The 16,317-nt window shown below is 40.2% G+C and overlaps 1 protein-coding gene across 32 annotated transcripts in view; it reads left to right on the top strand.

Moving 5' to 3' along the window:
* The window catches only part of CAMK2B (calcium/calmodulin dependent protein kinase II beta), a 313,844-nt gene extending 299,522 nt beyond the window's left edge, over positions 1-14,322 (top strand). For 30 of the 32 annotated variants that reach the window (XM_082257233.1, XM_082257225.1, XM_082257252.1 and 27 more), the window contains 3 exons: positions 2,078-2,172; positions 9,087-9,321; positions 12,302-14,322. In XM_082257233.1, the coding sequence (XP_082113359.1) occupies positions 2,078-2,172; positions 9,087-9,319 (328 nt within the window). In that variant the 3' untranslated portion in view covers positions 9,320-9,321; positions 12,302-14,322. The remainder of the gene's footprint in view (positions 1-2,077; positions 2,173-9,086; positions 9,322-12,301) is intronic. The other 2 variants (XM_082257250.1, XM_082257237.1) reach the window with 1 other exon arrangement.
* Positions 14,323-16,317: the final 1,995 nt, after the last annotated feature.

Genomic DNA, 16,317 nt, shown 5'->3' with positions numbered 1-16,317 from the left:
GTGATCATAAGCAGACTAGTTGCTTTTCTAGGTTCATTTATGATCCTGGATAACAGGATTTGTTAGCAGATTTTGTAAGGGAAGTTCAAATGTTAATTTAATAATTACCTTAAAAAACCTTTTGAACAAGTGACAAAGGAACCAGCTGGGCTATACAACCCCAATTCCAATCAAATTGAGACACTGCATAAAATCGACATAAAAACAAAATGCATTGATTTTCAAACCTCATAAATCCATACTTTAATTACAATAGAAAATAAAAAAACATACCAAATGTTTAAACTAAGAATATTTACTATTTTAAGAAAAAAAATAGGGTAATTTTGAAATTGATAGCAGCAAATGTCTCAAGAAAGTTGTGACAGGGCAACAAAAAGCAAAAGCACTTACCAAAGTGATACTAACAAGGAAGAGCTGGAAGAACATTTTGCAACCAAATAAGTTAATTAATAACTGGTCAGTGTGATTATCAAAAGAGCATCTTTGAGAGTGAGAGTGTCTCTGAACTAAAGATGGGCAGAGATTCACCAATCTGTGAAAAGCTGCTTCTATAAATTGTCAAACAACTTCAGAACAATTTTCCTCAACGTAAATATGCAAAGTCTTTAAATATATCATCATCTACAGTACATCAGATCATCGGAAAATTCAGAAAATCTGGAGAAATCTTTGTGTGCAAGGGACAACGCTGAAACACAATACTGGATGCCTGTGATCTTCTGGCCCTCAGATGGCACTGCATTAAAAACAGGCATGATGCTGTAATGGACATCACAGCATGGCCTTGTAATATTTCCAAAAATCACGGTCTGTGAACACAGTTTACCGTGCCATGCCCCCGATGATGTCACACATGACAAAACACTTAGACCGTTGTCTATGTCTGAACTAACCACTCCAACTGAACTTGAATACAAGTTATTTTTATCCTGGGAACTACCACTATTCACTGGATTGATGTAAGTGTTTAGCAACCTTTTTTCGAAATAAAAGTGTTTTTCACTATGTGGACCCCCTTTTTTTTCCTTATTGGTCACGTCTGAGGAACACCAGGGGTTTGTTTGGCCAGCCATGTTACCTTCCTTTCCGGTCTAACCACTGAGGGATTTGCTTTGAGTGCTGGTTCATTATTTAAACACTTGTCTAGGCTCCTATTTTGTGGAGTCTAGAGATCTGGTAAGCTCACATCCTATTTATTATTACGGTGGAGATGCACAAGGTGGATATTCATCTAAACCATCACATTTGGATATTACTTCAATGAACTTTCTTTTCATCTGTCACTATGCACTTTAGTGTTCAAGCACTATATGGATTATTTTTTAATGATTTACTTTGAACTTCATTTATTTAGCGCTGCAATTTTTATCATGTATGTCTTCACACTGGTCCGTTGATCTTCCATTGTGGTGTTAAAAATCTTGCTTGTTTCTTTTTTGGTCAGTAAAAAAAAAAAAAACACACCTCCTTTTTCGAAATGTGTTGAAAATGCCAAAAGAGCGCATCAATAATGCACCCGTGTCATGTTTTTGATGTGGTTTTTGAGTCACATGACCTATGAAAAACACACCATAAGCACAGCAAAATCGCATGCATTTTCTGCACCTTTTTTTCCCCATCAGCAAAATGCCGAAAACACCATTTTTGCAAGATATGTTTTGGCATATAAATTTTCGGTGCATCTCTAGAATCTTGTATCAGGCAAGAATGGGACAACATTCTTCTCTCAAAACTCCAGTAACTGGTCTTGTCAATACCAAAAGTTTGCAGAGTGTTAAAATAAGAGTGGATGCTACGCCGTGGTAAACGTCCCTCTGTCCCAACCTTTTTGAGACGTGTTGTTGCCATCAACTTCAAAATTACCTTTTATTTTTTTGGTACATTTTCTCAGTTTAAACATTTGATATGTTTTCTATTGTGAATAAAAAATGGGGTTTTGAGACTTGCTAATCATTTCATTTTGTTTTGCGTAGATTTTACACAGCATCCCAACTATTTTGGAATTGGGTTTGTATTTATTTAGGGTTGGAGAAAACATGCATATTTTTTAACAAACAAATCCCTTTTTTTCTAGGAAAATTTGTGACCCTGGATTGACTACGTTTGAGCCAGAAGCTCTGGGTAACCTTGTTGAGGGGATAGATTTTCATCGATTTTACTTCGAGAACTGTAAGGAGACAATGCAGGGAGATATCACAATGATGTCACTTTCTGTACCAATAGCAATTATTTTCTTTTTGGTGGGAGTGGGTAAAAATGTACAAAAAAAAAAAAAAAGAAAGACTCCTGTTTACCCAACTGCACTGTCTTTTTACAAAAGTCACTAATTGAATCGTGGTTCTGTGGCTACAGCCTAGCAAGTTTATGAAATCCGAAAACAAGCACTGCTCCAAATCTCTGTTGCTTCAGTGGAATCTAGGAAGGACACATATTAGTCAGGAGGGATAATAATGTAGAATTCAGAGTTTGTGTATTCCATTCTAGATGTTTAGGGCTTGTTCAAACATGTGCTTATGAGGCATTTCTTCAGCATTTTTAAAGTCTCAAAACTGTCCTTCAACACCTGCCATGAATATTACAATGGCACCACACAGTGCTGTTCAATGGCATTGTGTTGGGTTGTGTCGTGTTAAAAATTAAGCAGCATGTCACTTTTATGAGGCATCAACTCTTGTCAACCACGTCTATGGATTTCAATGGTGATGCTCTATAACCCCACCTTAACATCACTTAGAGCAGTAATGACGAACCTTGGCATCCCAGATGTTACGGAACTACATTTTCCATGATGCTCATGGTGGCCCAGCTGTGAGTGGTCGGGGTATCATGTGATCGCTATGACATAGCAATCACAAGATAACGTACGCAAAACTGTCATGAATGGCTTCCATTCATGACAGCATGCTTACTACTGTGATGCTGTAAAGTGACATCTATCACATGGTACCTGGTACAACAGCATCACAATAGTAAGCAAGCTGTCATGAATGAAAGTCAGTTAAAACTACTTCTTATAACAGCATCACTGTTATAAGCAATGACAGTGTAAAAAAAAAAATCCTTGATTACCCCCCCCCCTCCCTATGGTGACACTTAACTACTCTGATGATGACAGTATGTAAAAAAAAAAAATTAAACAAATTATTTAAAGTATCCCCGATGATCACTGTCACACCAGTCATAGGATGGTGCTGTATTGCACTGGTGACAGTATGTAAGAAAAAAATTGTGAAAAAAACAAACCAAATTTTATTTATGTCCTTCATTTTTCAAAAAGCTGTGACAAAAAACTTGGACTGTCTACTTTCCAAAAAGGGTAATTTATGCTGTCCTGGCAGTTTATTACCTCAAGAAAAACATCAGGACTGATCAATTTTCAAATATAAATTCCACAGTTTGTATAACTTTCACACAGACTAAATAATATGCAGTACACCATATTTATTTATTTATTTTTGTTTATATCGCAAAAAATTAAAAACCCAGTGGTCAATAAAGGTCTCCCCCAAGTCTCCCCCAGAAAAATTAAAAGTCAACAGCTACAAATACTGCCTTCCGTAGGTCAGGTGTTTAAGCGCTTCACACTAGGAAAAACAACACTTGCATGGACATCAAGCATTCTTGAAGCTTTTTCAAAGCTTCATAAACACAACAAAGTCAGGTCATAAACACATCACAAATGCTATAAGAGCTTTAATGAACATTGCTTCATTCTTCATGATCAACACACGTGAACAAGCTGAAGCCCACGTGAAAGAGTTTTTAAGGCTAGGCCTGCACAGAAAAACACAGGAGCTGTATTCGGGGGGCCATTAATACTAATGGCTCGCTGCACACACTGGAAATCGCACCCACACTGGAAACCACTCTGCAATTGCTGTTCCCATAGGGGCTGCGATTTCTGGAATGCTGCAGGGACCTTTTCGCTGCATTTCAGGAGGCACGTCAGCCCATTCAAATGTATGGCTGCAGTGCCCATGCTAATTTGCCTGCAGAGCCACACAGATGTGGAAGGAGACAAGAACTGGCTCTGGTGCATTCAGCAGAAATTGTGAAAAGATTTCTAAATACAATAACTTTTTACCATGCCTAATTTATTTTTAGCATGTTAAAATATCATATGTTAAAATTCCTTTTCAACAGTGTCCTCTCCACATCAAAATGTTCTTACCACATCCATGGCTAGCATTTCTGTTATAAACATTAATAGCTGTCAGTAGGAACATTCTCAGATATATAATTTTTGAGAACAGAGAACAGCTGCCTACACATGTATACTTAAGATGTCAGGTTTAAAGTCAGTCAGAAAAACACCTGCGAGGCAGGGCTGTCTTAATGCTTGGGTACCCCTGGGCACTTTCCAGGGCTCCAGGTACTTGGGGGCTCCTTGATAATCTTGCATTACCTCATACTTGCCAACTATCCTGGATTTGACAGGACAGTTAAGCTTTTTACTAAGCTGTTCCGGGATGGTAGTGTCCCAGGCAGCTTCCCGGAACCTGTACTATGCCCTCCTGATCCTAGTATTGTGCTCCCCTGACTCCTTCTGTATTGTGTCCTTCTGCCTCCAATGTACTGTGCTCTTTGTGTTGATTAGTCTTTGATTTATGGCATGCTTTATTTTTGTTTAAAATCGATTTTATTAATAGTACTAATAAATATATGTTCAATTCTATCAGCTATTTATACTTTAATTCTAAAGAGTAGGTGCATAAATTGGTGTGTACTGGTAGGGGGCCCTAGTGCATTACTTTGCCAAGGGGCCCATGATGCTATTAAGACAGCCCTGTTTTGAGGTAAGGTTTAAATGGAAGTATCCATTCCCCAACTAATATCCCATATATGCCGTGGCAGAAGTATGTATACAGAAATTTGATTTACCCTACGACAGAGCCTTTTAATCTGTTGATAATTGTCTTGTAAAGAAGATTCTCACTATGAAAGCATAAAGGGTCACAAGTAGTAAATAATCATAGTTATACGTTCACTGCATTTGCCCTTGTATTTGGGCACTGTATTACCATTTCTATTACGCTCACTAGTGGCAAAGTAGCAAATTACGGCAATAAGAATGCATATAAAGATTGTATGTTTTGTCTTAAACACCAAACTCCGCAGTCACTGCAGGGAATCAACAAACACATACACAGTTAAAGTTGGTCATAGATAGATAGAAACTCAGCTGGTTTAGCAGGGACTGACCAAATTCGATGTCCATTCTTGCTCATGTGAAGTCAATATAATGATCAACTACTCACAAATGAGCTTGTTGTAAAATTTTGGTTCGATCAGCACATGCATCCAATAGGTTGCAGCGCTGATCAGCGTATTCTGATGTTGGGGGAGATGGCAGGGAGGATTCCAGCATTCACCTTGAATGGCTTGCTGGCTGAACGAAAAAACAAAACCATGCATAGCCAGCTTACCTGTCTGTAATATTTCACCCCTTGGGTACTAAACTGCCCTTTCATTGTAATAAATGACAAACATCTAGAAAATTAAAATCCTTTTCATCAATGGCACAAGGTTTGCATTTTCAAACAGGCTTCAAAGCCTAACTCCAGGTTTTAGTGAACTTTTAGTTTGTGTAGCACTTACCCCCCAAAGGTCGCTGGATTTGTCCAGGTTCTTTCCTATTCAGGCTGACAGGCACACCGTAATCATTTCACTTACTCTGGCTCAGAAAACAGTCCAGGGGACGTCTTTGTGAGGTTTATTGCTGTGGAACTTGAACAGAAGATCAATGGGGAATGGGATATTTCAAAATGCCAAACGCCAAATTAAGCTGAGGACACATCTCTCTATAGCAACAGTTCAGTAAATTTTTTCGCAGTTGACCATGAACAAAAGGGTTTTAGCACCTTTTTTTTTTTAGTATAACGGAGCAGCCTAAAACCCTTGCAGCTGAGAACCATAAACAATCATTAACATGTTCAGGGCTAACTGGAACAGTCACTATCCACAGCTGGGGACCATAGAAACTTCAGCTCAGTAATCAGGCTTTACTCATGGACCTAGGAGAGAGATGCAGAACTTGAGGGTTCTGTCCATACAACTGGGTATTAAAGCAGTGAATCCTGGATGGCTCCAGGGGTAAGTGGCCCCTGAATTTTCAGCAGTCCATCATTGGATTTGTCAGACCAAGCACACACTAGCTCCTCTGCCCAGGCTTCAGCCTATTTAACCCCTCCTCTGACAACCTACTGCGCACACCTCCCCAGGGATTGGTCAGAGGGTAATTAATATTTAAGCTGAGGATTTGTATTTTCCTGCTTCAAGCTCTGGAAGTTTCTCAACAGAACTAGGGGGAAACAATCAATCCCACAGTTTTTGGAGCCACAGCAGACCAAATCAGACAATGCAACTTCTATGACTACAGAGTGTGCCAAAAAACTAAATTTCTAGAAAAAACGAAATTAGCAACCTAACTAGGAGGGTCCAAACAAACTATTTATTTCACTAACACATGCAGCAGCTGTGTGCGCTTTATAAACTGTATGAATCATCAGCTATATAGAGTATACAGCACTGTGTTGCGGCACAGGGAACTCTGTTCCAAACAAAATAGAATCGGGCTGAGCGCTGCTTGGCTATTCACAGAAAACTTTGTATTTTACACGGTTTCCTCTGATTGGCTGAGGTGGAGATCGTGGCATCATCCATCTGCCTTTCGTCCTCAGCCAATCAGAGGAAGCCTTGCATTCATTCATAAAATACAAAGCCACCTGTGAATGACAAACAGCACTCAGCCCGACTCAATTTTGATCTGGGAGCGGAACAGGAAGTCCTCATCCCGGGAACACAGCGCCGTATAATGTATGCTACATACAGTTTATACAGAGCATACTGAGGCTTTAGGTGACCAGCTTGGTCCAAATAACTATTTAAAGTTTGCTAAAACTTGGAGTTGGGCTTTAAGGCAGGCAAGTCAGGCTAAATAAAACATGGGCCAAATGATAGGGGGCCACACTTACCTAAAAAAATATGGCGGAACCTTATAAACTGCAATTTTTAATTAGTAAATATTTAGTTACAGGCTTGGTGTAATAAATTAATTTAAGAGCCCTTTCACACAGAGGCACTTAAAACTGCCCATAAAACACTGAGCACTTTTGCGGCGCTTTTCAGGCACTTTTTTAAGTGCCAAAGCGCTTTTCGTCTCAGTGTGAAAGGGCTCTAAATGTATTAAACCCGATAAAAGGTCCAAAACACTTTACAAATTTGTGTAATTAACCCAAATGACCTATACTTTATTTCACTTCTAAGAGTTTTCAAGGGACACAAGATTAAAGATAGCTATAAATATTTAAGATATTTTTACAATTAAATGTTAACATGCACAAAACACTTAAATATGCATGTTAATGTATATGAAAAAGATGGAGGAGATCATAGAGACACCACTATGCTAACTTAAATTGAGCTTGCTATGGGGGGGCACTTGTGCCTGCTCGCTCCTGAGCTCCACTGGCTGTGACTGACAGCAGCAGTGGGGCTGTGATTGACAGCAGCAGGAGCCATTGGCTTCTATCAGCCAGTGAGAGGGCAGAGACCTGGGAAAGCAGCCACTCTCTATCACAATCAAGATTGCGATCAGGCTTGGGTAAGTTTTAGAAGGGGCTGCAGGGGGAACTGCATACTGAAGGTTTTTTACCATAGAATGCATGAAGGTAAAAAAAAAAAAAAAAAACTTTCAACCTTTAGAAGCACTTTAAAGTCGAACTAAAGGCGATTTATTTTTTTCCATTTTGGATAGAGTAAGGAAGGGTTATAACCCTTGTCAGTTTTTTTGCAATCCATATCTCACTGGAGAGATTCCCATTACTTCCTGTCCCATAGACAAAATAGAAGTTAGAGGAAATCCCTCCAAAGCGAGGGAGGATTTCCCATCTATTAATGTTCTGGGGACAACTCAAAATTTGGAATTTGTTTTTTTTTTTTTTTTTTTACTTTAATAACAATAAACATGACAAATACAGAGGGTAATTGTCCCCAACGTGGCACAAACAGCAATTAAAATCTAAGAGGTGTTTCAACCCTTGTCTAATTAAGGCCACTTTCACACTTGTGCGACTAGTCCTGCGACTTGGGACTCCAAAGTCGCATAACAAGTCATACCCCATAATTTCCAATGAGTACCGTTTATATCTATACTTCAAGTTGCAGCAACTTCAAAGTAGTCCCTTTACTACTTTGGTCCGGCTTTGATGCGACTTGAGGTCCATAGACCTCAAGATTACACAAGTCCAGTCAAAGTCACGTCAAAATCGATGCATAATTAGGTCGCACATGTGTGAAAGGGGCCTATCTAACTAAAAATAAAGTTTTAGGTTATACTTTAATCCTAAAATAAAATCCAACCTGACCAATCTAAAGTTCTAAAAATCACTGGAATAATGGTTTCAGTTTTTTTGGTACTAGAAAGACCATCACCATGTTGCCAAAATCCAGTGATAAGGTGATGATAACATTTCTGTTGGTACTAGAGGGCTGTATATTGATCAAACATTATAAGACCGATGTACCTAAATAAAAACAATGTAAAAACACACTTTTATACAGGAAATTTTTAGACTTCTTGCACATGGACAAAGAAAGGAGGGAAATTGGGTAGTACATTTATAAAATCTAGCATGACATTTTCCAGGCTTTCCCACTCTTGGGGAGCCACAGGTGCCACGTGCTGTAGGTGCCAGAAATACAGGTAATTGGCTGTATGTGTCTGTACTTGTGTAAGTGTCAATCGTTTCTGCATTGGCTTTTACCCATGCTTGAGCAAATAGCATATTTCCCAGAATGCTGCATGTTTGCCTTTGGGGAAAGAGGCTGTACATGTGCATGTAAACTCCAATGCAGAAGCAATCGGCGTTTACATGAGTACAGCCGCTTACGCCCAATCACCTAAACTGGCTAATGTAACATGTGGGGAACATGAAAGCACTGGTGATTTTACACTAGAGAGCTTTGCTGCTGCTAGTTGTCTGTGTACATGAGACCTTATACTTATGGCACCATTTTATTGATTTTGATGTTTTATTTTATATTTCTCTTTAAAACAAAAACAAATTCTTCATTGTGTTTAGTGCTGTCTAAGAACAACAAGCCAATCCACACGACCATCTTGAATCCTCATGTCCATGTGGTGGGAGAGGATGCTGCCTGTATCGCCTACATACGCCTGACACAATACATCGATACACAAGGTCGACCTCGTACCAGCCAGTCTGAAGAAACCCGTGTTTGGCATCGTCGTGATGGCAAGTGGCAAAATGTGCACTTCCACTGCTCAGGGGCCCCTGTGGCACCCCTCCAGTGACAGTAAGATCTTGCACATTCTACTATTGTTTGCTTGTTTCAGTGCAAAGTGACTCCTGAGTGACCCCTTAGCAAGGACTTCTCACTGATCCACACTCCTTCACCACTTCCCACTCCTTCAAACCTTTGATACTCTACTATAACAGAGTGGTTTCCAGGTATGGGGCAGGGGGTGACTTCATCCATGTGACAGTTCTTGTGCCTGAGTGGCTAAACACCAGACCCAAGTACTGTCACATGGAAGGGGGGTCAGGGTCCACATCCACCTGCTTAAGTTCGGACACCGAAGCTTTTCCAGGGAGCACTCCGTCAGTGTAAAGGTGGCTAAAGGGTGGGGATAGGTGAATCATCCTTGCTTGGGGAGGGGTATAAAATTAGGGTATGAGATCAAAGGGGACTTTGCTGACTGAGTAGAAAAAAAAAACCCTGTTCTTCTGTAATTACAGATAGATGTAAAAATAAGGTTTGTTAGTACAATCTATACGGTATGTTGTGTTAAAAAAATGATTACATGCATTTACAGATAACTACCACTGTCAGTAACAGATAAAAAGGAAACCCCTCAAAAAAACAGAAACATTGCTTTGATGCTTCAGTTCAAAAATATACTTATTACACATAACAACCAAAACACACTGGGGTCGTCTTACTAAAATTGCAGAGTCCAAAATCTGGAGCAGTTCTGTGTAGAAACCAATCAGCTTCCAGTTTTTTTGTCAAAGCCGAATTAAACAAGCTAAAGTTAGAAGCTGATTGGCTACCATACACAGCCGCACCAGATTTTGCACTCTCAAGTTTTAGTAAATCAACTCCATTATGTTTCAGGCATAGCTTAGAATGAAAACAAAATTAGATTAGTTACTATGGATAACTATGCTTCTTCATGAATCATGAATGTCTGTGAACAATAGCAAATCAGTAAAGGTAAGAATTATGCAAACACTTTTCTTCACTGAAATTGTATGTTTTTTTTTTCATTCAGATTTATATATCAGTGACAAATACATTAAGGCATATCTAAAGCCCAAAACAAAAATGTAATATATTATCGCTTTTCAATCATTAAAATGGTGGCTGCATTCATTTTCTCTGAGTGAACTAGTCAGTAAAACACTTCTTTGTATTAGCCCTGGTTCACACTGCCGCAACTTGTCATGCGACTTGAGAGTTTAAAGTCGTGTGACAAATCACACCCCATTAACTGCAATGGAACCATCCTCATCGGTGCAACTCAAGTCGCTCCAACTTATAAAAAGGTTCCTGCACTACTTCTGGTGTGACATCAATACCACTTGCATTGACTTCTGTTAAAGAAGTCGTATGCATGCCATGATGCAGTCGCGCAGGGATGTTGGATTCAAAGTTGTGGCAGTGTAATCCCAGTCTTAGGGCAATCCGATCAGATCCGCCTGTCAGTTTTTTAGGCGGATCTGATCGGATCCTCCATGCAGCTCTATGGGCAGCGGATGTCAGCGGAGACACCTCCGCTGACACCCGCTGCCATCCGCATCCGATCCTGTGCGTGAAATCTGGACGGATGGAAACCATATTTTCCATCCGTTCAGTAATCGGATCTGATGAGAGCGGACAAGTGGTCTGCTCTCATCCGATCCCCCATAGAGGGCAGCGGGGGCTGAGACACCTCCCTCTCCGCTCTGCAAGCGGAGACGGAGCTGTCATCCGCCGGCTCAGCGGGGATCGTGGATCAATCCCCGCTGAGCAACACGGATCCGCCTACGGAGGCGGACCGTGTGAAAGAGCCCTAAGAGTGGATCTACTCTCTGGAGGAGCAGCAGGGCCATCCTTGGCCAGCAGCATTGTCAACCTGTGGAGGAAAAAGTGCAGGGCTGGCCATACACTGATAGTTTTTTTTTATTCTGTCTACATACTAGTTGAACAGATTTCATCAATGTTATACAGTGTAGATGGATGATTCTATCTAGTGGACTGTGCAGCAACTGTCAGAATACCCAAACAGAGGCTGTATATGAGTGAATGCAGCCACTGGTTAAAACAACATCTGCCCCCCCAGCTCCTAGAAATAGCATTCAGGAGGTGACAGTATTACCTGCCTGCACACCAGTTTAAAACCACATCTAAGAAAATAAGAATCACTTTTTAGAGGGGTATTAGAGCCTGTTGCACATGCAGCTCTTACTGGCTGAATCACCAGGTTCAAATAAAGAAAAAAAAAAAAAAAAAGCATACTAATAAAAAAACTAGTGCAGCCACCACATTTAAAGAGGAACTAAAGCCGCAAATGCTCACCTTCCCAGCAATGTTCTGACATCTGCAAGGTCCCTCGCAGGCACCGATATTATCTCCCCAGCTTAGTCTGGGTGACAGATCTTTATCAATTTTGATTATGTGACTTGGAATGACATTCTCTAGGCACACAGGCACCAAGCCGGGAATGTACCCATGAGCTGCACGTTTACAATGTACACTGAGCTGCAAACAAGAATGCAAACGGGCAGGTAAGTTTATTTTATTGCAGAAGAGAGTGAGACACTAGGGTTGGATTTACTAAAACTGGAGAGAGCAAAATCTGGTGCAGCTCTGCATAGAAACCAATTAGCTTCCAGGTTTTTTTGTCAAAGCTTCATTGAATAAGCTGAAGTTAAAAGTTGATTGGCTACCATGCACAGTTGCACCAACTTTTGTAATTTTCAGTTTTAGTAAATCAACCCCATAGCATGTTTCTTCTGCCATAAATAACCTTTCTGCTCACAGTTTTTTGTTTTGTACCTTTAGTTCTTCTTTAGGGATTCATGAGCTGCAAAATACAATTTTTTTGCTTTTATGTTTAAACTATGAAGAAAAATAGACAGAGGAATTTAGCTTCAAAACAGAGCTAGATGTAAGCTTTCACATCACGGATTAGAAAATATGCTTTAAGTCACAAATGGCAGAAATCTAATAGATTTATCTACTACCTAATTTTTACATCTGATCCTAGATGACTTTATCTCTTTTTACACAGCCTCCAGTAATGCCCTCCTGGCTTCACCAGAAAAGAGGAAGTGCCAGAGACTTTTGGCTCCGCCGCTCACAGAGTTCCAGCGGCGAGGAAAAGCACGTGACCGCATGCTTGTGCCGTTCCCTCTCATCCCTCCTCCCCCCTCAACCCCTCCAAATCCAGACTTCTTCTATTCTTGTGGCCCTCAATCCCCTCCCCCATGTGCACACATACCCCAGACATCCACTGCCTGGACTCATGAAATGTTTGCAAGAAGACAAGAAAATGTTGTAGGAAAAAAAAGCCTCCTTTGTATGTTTCCCTTCTGAACTTCTAAGCATTCTTATCCCTCCCAAGCTGGGGAAGGGAAAGCTGAAACCTGTATGACCCCTACAATGCTACAGGGGTAAGTGCATCTATTGACTTATTGCAGAGAGAAAATTTTGACCTTCAGCCTTCTTCCCTCTAGTCTTTTTGGCTTTATTTGGGGGGTTGTGGAGGGGTGGAGGGATCATCTGAAATCTCGAGGGGCTGGGGGGAGAGAACTGTAACCTTCCCGTGGAGCTGTTCCTTCCCGTGTGTTTGCGCGTCCAACGTGAAATGAGTCGTCCAAACAGAACAAAGAGAAAACAAAAAAGGTACTTTAAAAAACACACAAAAAAAATTTAAAAGACATAAAATAAAAAAAAATATATATTTTTTGTTTTTATTTCCGCAAAGCAGTTCTCCCAGGGGCCCCCACTGTTACCTGTTTCTGTTTTCTTTTGCTTTAGGAATACAGAAATAATATATATATATATATATATTTAAATATATATATACACCAAAAGAAGAAAAAAATATATATATATTTATATATATTTAAGACGTGACCCAGCTCCCACAAACCCACACCCTGTAAATAATGGTCTTATCCATTGTCTGCAGTGGGAGAGCCAGTCCCAAAGCATGGCCGGTGCATTTTATGGAGTGTGCTTAAAGTCTGTCATTTCTCAGTGAGTACGATTCTCCTCTGACATGTGGGGTCTGTGCACAGAATCCATGACGCCACTCAGATCTTCTGAGATCAGATATATAACAGGGATTCTTCTTATAGATTTCCTTTGAAGTAGCTTGGGCTTTCATTCAGTGGCCCTCAAGGAGATAATGTTTTTTTCTGAATTCTAGTTACTATTGAGATAACCATTATTTTGTAGTCTATGACATTTTTTGCAGAAGGTTTAGGGTTTATAGGATTTTCTGTGTTTGTAGGGCGGCAATGTATGATCCAAGGATAATATAAGTCCAGTGTAAAGGACCGAATCTTCCAGGATGCAAAAGTTTCCCTTAAAGTGGATCTGCTTCACTGTGGAGGTGGCCCTTTTCGTGACTTGAGCTACTTTTTAGAAGAATGCAGGAAACGGTTTATAATTCACTAGGATCTAGTGTGACTAATTTTACAGAGGATGAGCTTTGGATCTGCACCCGAAAATGGCTACTTTCACTGTGTTGAGACGACTGGTCCTCTTTGAATACACTGGGAAAAAGCAGCAACCAAAATCTTCAGGGATTGAGGGAAAGCAGAAATCCAATTATTGCTATTGTGCCTGACCTTTGTTGCCAGGACAGACTCTTCTGCGCATCCCTAACAGAATAGGCAAGGAGCATATGTGTAACACTCCTTCTTTGAATGCCAATTTTACACAAGTTTACAGGGTTCAGAGCAGTGACCCCAAGGGAGAGGAGAGGCGAATCTCCGGCCTGACTTGTTTTCATTTGTTGCTGTTTAATTTTTCTGCATGCCCTTTAAACAGAAATCCTATAAATACATATATATATACATAAATCTATATATAAGAGAAACAAGAGGACAGCTTGTTCGTTTTCTGAATGCCAGTGGGGTTCTTTTGCTGCTGTCTTCCTTTATATTTCTGTTTTCTCGTCTCTTTCTCACTATTTTTTTCTGAGCCTTGTAAGTGTCAAAGCAAGAGGATAAAGACAAACAGAAAAAAATTCTTCCTCTTGATTTGTTTCAGAATATTGCAAATTAAAAAAGAAAATCATAATATGTCTGGTCTGGTCTATGCTCACAAATATTTCTTCAGCTGTACTTCAAACCTCCCAACTGTCTAAAAAGGAACTATTTTAAGCCTCTCCATCTCAGATTTCCAAGACAGATTAAAAGTGGCACTATGGAACAATACATATAGTTACTACACCACTGTATAAAGCTTTATTCTATTTTGCCCAGGTGACTTTCATTTAAAAAGGCAGCAAGCAAACAAACAAATCTTACATTCACACTCAAGAAAGATGATTGTTGATAAGTTGCTGTGGGTAATTGTGGTCTGCCCATCCTCCACATTTTTTCCTACAACAGTCTATATCAATAAAGGAAGTAAAAACAATTCCCAAAATACATTTTTTTAAGCTTTTGAAACATTACAATCTGCAGCCGATCTGCAGCCCAAGAGCCATTTTCAGCCCTTTGGTACTTGTGATGCAGCCCTTAAACCTGAGCAGTAAGTATTGAGAGCACCAATTTGAAAATGGAATGCAATGACAATGATGTCTACCAGTCTCTCGTAACATGTAAGAGGAAGGTGGAGAGTCCAAAAAAACGATTTCAGGGAATTAGGGAATAAATTGAGTAGGACCTCCAAGGTGGCTTTCTCTGAAATACTACTTGTAATAAAGAAATGTCCCTGTCTCTGAAATACTACCTGTGCCTCAAGCCACACCAGAGAGGTAGCGGGAGCTTAGGGAACTGAACAAGTGGCTGAGGAACTGGTGTAGGAAGGAGGGGTTCAGGTTCATGCAGAACTGGGCTGACTTCTCAGTCAGTTACCGGCTCTTTAGTAAGGACAGGCTGCACATTAAGGGGGATGGTAAAGCTCTATTGGGAAGAAAGATGGCCACAAAGTTGGAGGGGCTTTTAAGCTTGGTGTTTGGGGGGAGGGTTCAAAGATAGTGATAGTCAGCAGTGAACAAAGGACAGAGGGTAATATGGGAGTCAGTAGTGATAATATAACATTAATGTCAAATCCTGGGGTGAATGAGTGGTCTAATCTCAAACAAAGCATGAGAAAACGTAAAGAGAAATCAATATCCACTCATACAACACTGAGAGGAGTATATACAAATAACAGGAGCCTAGCTTACAAAATAGAGGAACTGGAACTGCTATTAGACGAGGAGGACTTAGACTTTGTGGGATTAACAGAAACTTGGTTTGACAGCTCACACAACTGGCTGGCAAATATACAAGGGTATTCCTTGTATAAGAAGGACAGAGAAGGTAAAAGAGGGTGGGGGGGGGGGGGTAGATCTCTATATCAAAAATCATGTAAGGGTAGTAGGGAGGATTGACATTGTGAATGGGACGAGGGGGGAGGTGGAATCCATGTGGGTAGAACTCCACAGGGAAGAAGTGGAAAATTAATAGTTGGGGTATGTTATAGGCCCCTCAACCTGAAGGAGCTGGACCTTCTGTCACAGTTAGGAATGACGGTGAAGCAGGGAAATGTCATCATAATAGGAGACTTCAATTATCCTGATATTGACTGGGTAGAGGGGATAGCTCACTCAATAAAGGCCTGTCATTTCATGAATATCTTACAGGACAACTTCATGTCTCAATCGGTGGATTCTCCTACTAAAAAGAATGCCTTGCTAGAACAATTACGAACAATCAAAGTCCGATCTCAGATGTGGCAATACGGGACAACTTGGGATCTAGTGATCACAGGGTGATCAAATTTAGAGTAAATCATAGCAAAAGAAGGCACAAGGGGAGCACAAGAACCCTAAACTACAGAAGAGCAAACTTTTCTGAACTGTTCTCAATACTAGAGAGCATTAATTGGGACCTAACCCTAGAAACATTGAACACAGAGGAAAAATAGGAATGCTTTAGGAACATATTAAACAAAGGTATCACACAGTGCTTCTTAGAAAAAAAAATGGCCTTTAAGAAATATAAAGAGGAGGGGGCATTGTCCTCTTTCCGACAATACAAGAATGTAACAAGAAATGTAAGAACAAAGTCAGGGCGGCTAAAA

The sequence above is a fragment of the Pelophylax lessonae genome, assembly GCF_965119305.1.
Source record: "Pelophylax lessonae genome assembly, chromosome: 4".
NCBI classification, from domain to species: domain Eukaryota; kingdom Metazoa; phylum Chordata; class Amphibia; order Anura; family Ranidae; genus Pelophylax; species Pelophylax lessonae.
The sequence above is the reverse complement of the archived record's forward strand: the minus strand, read 5'-3'. Positions and strand labels throughout refer to the sequence as shown.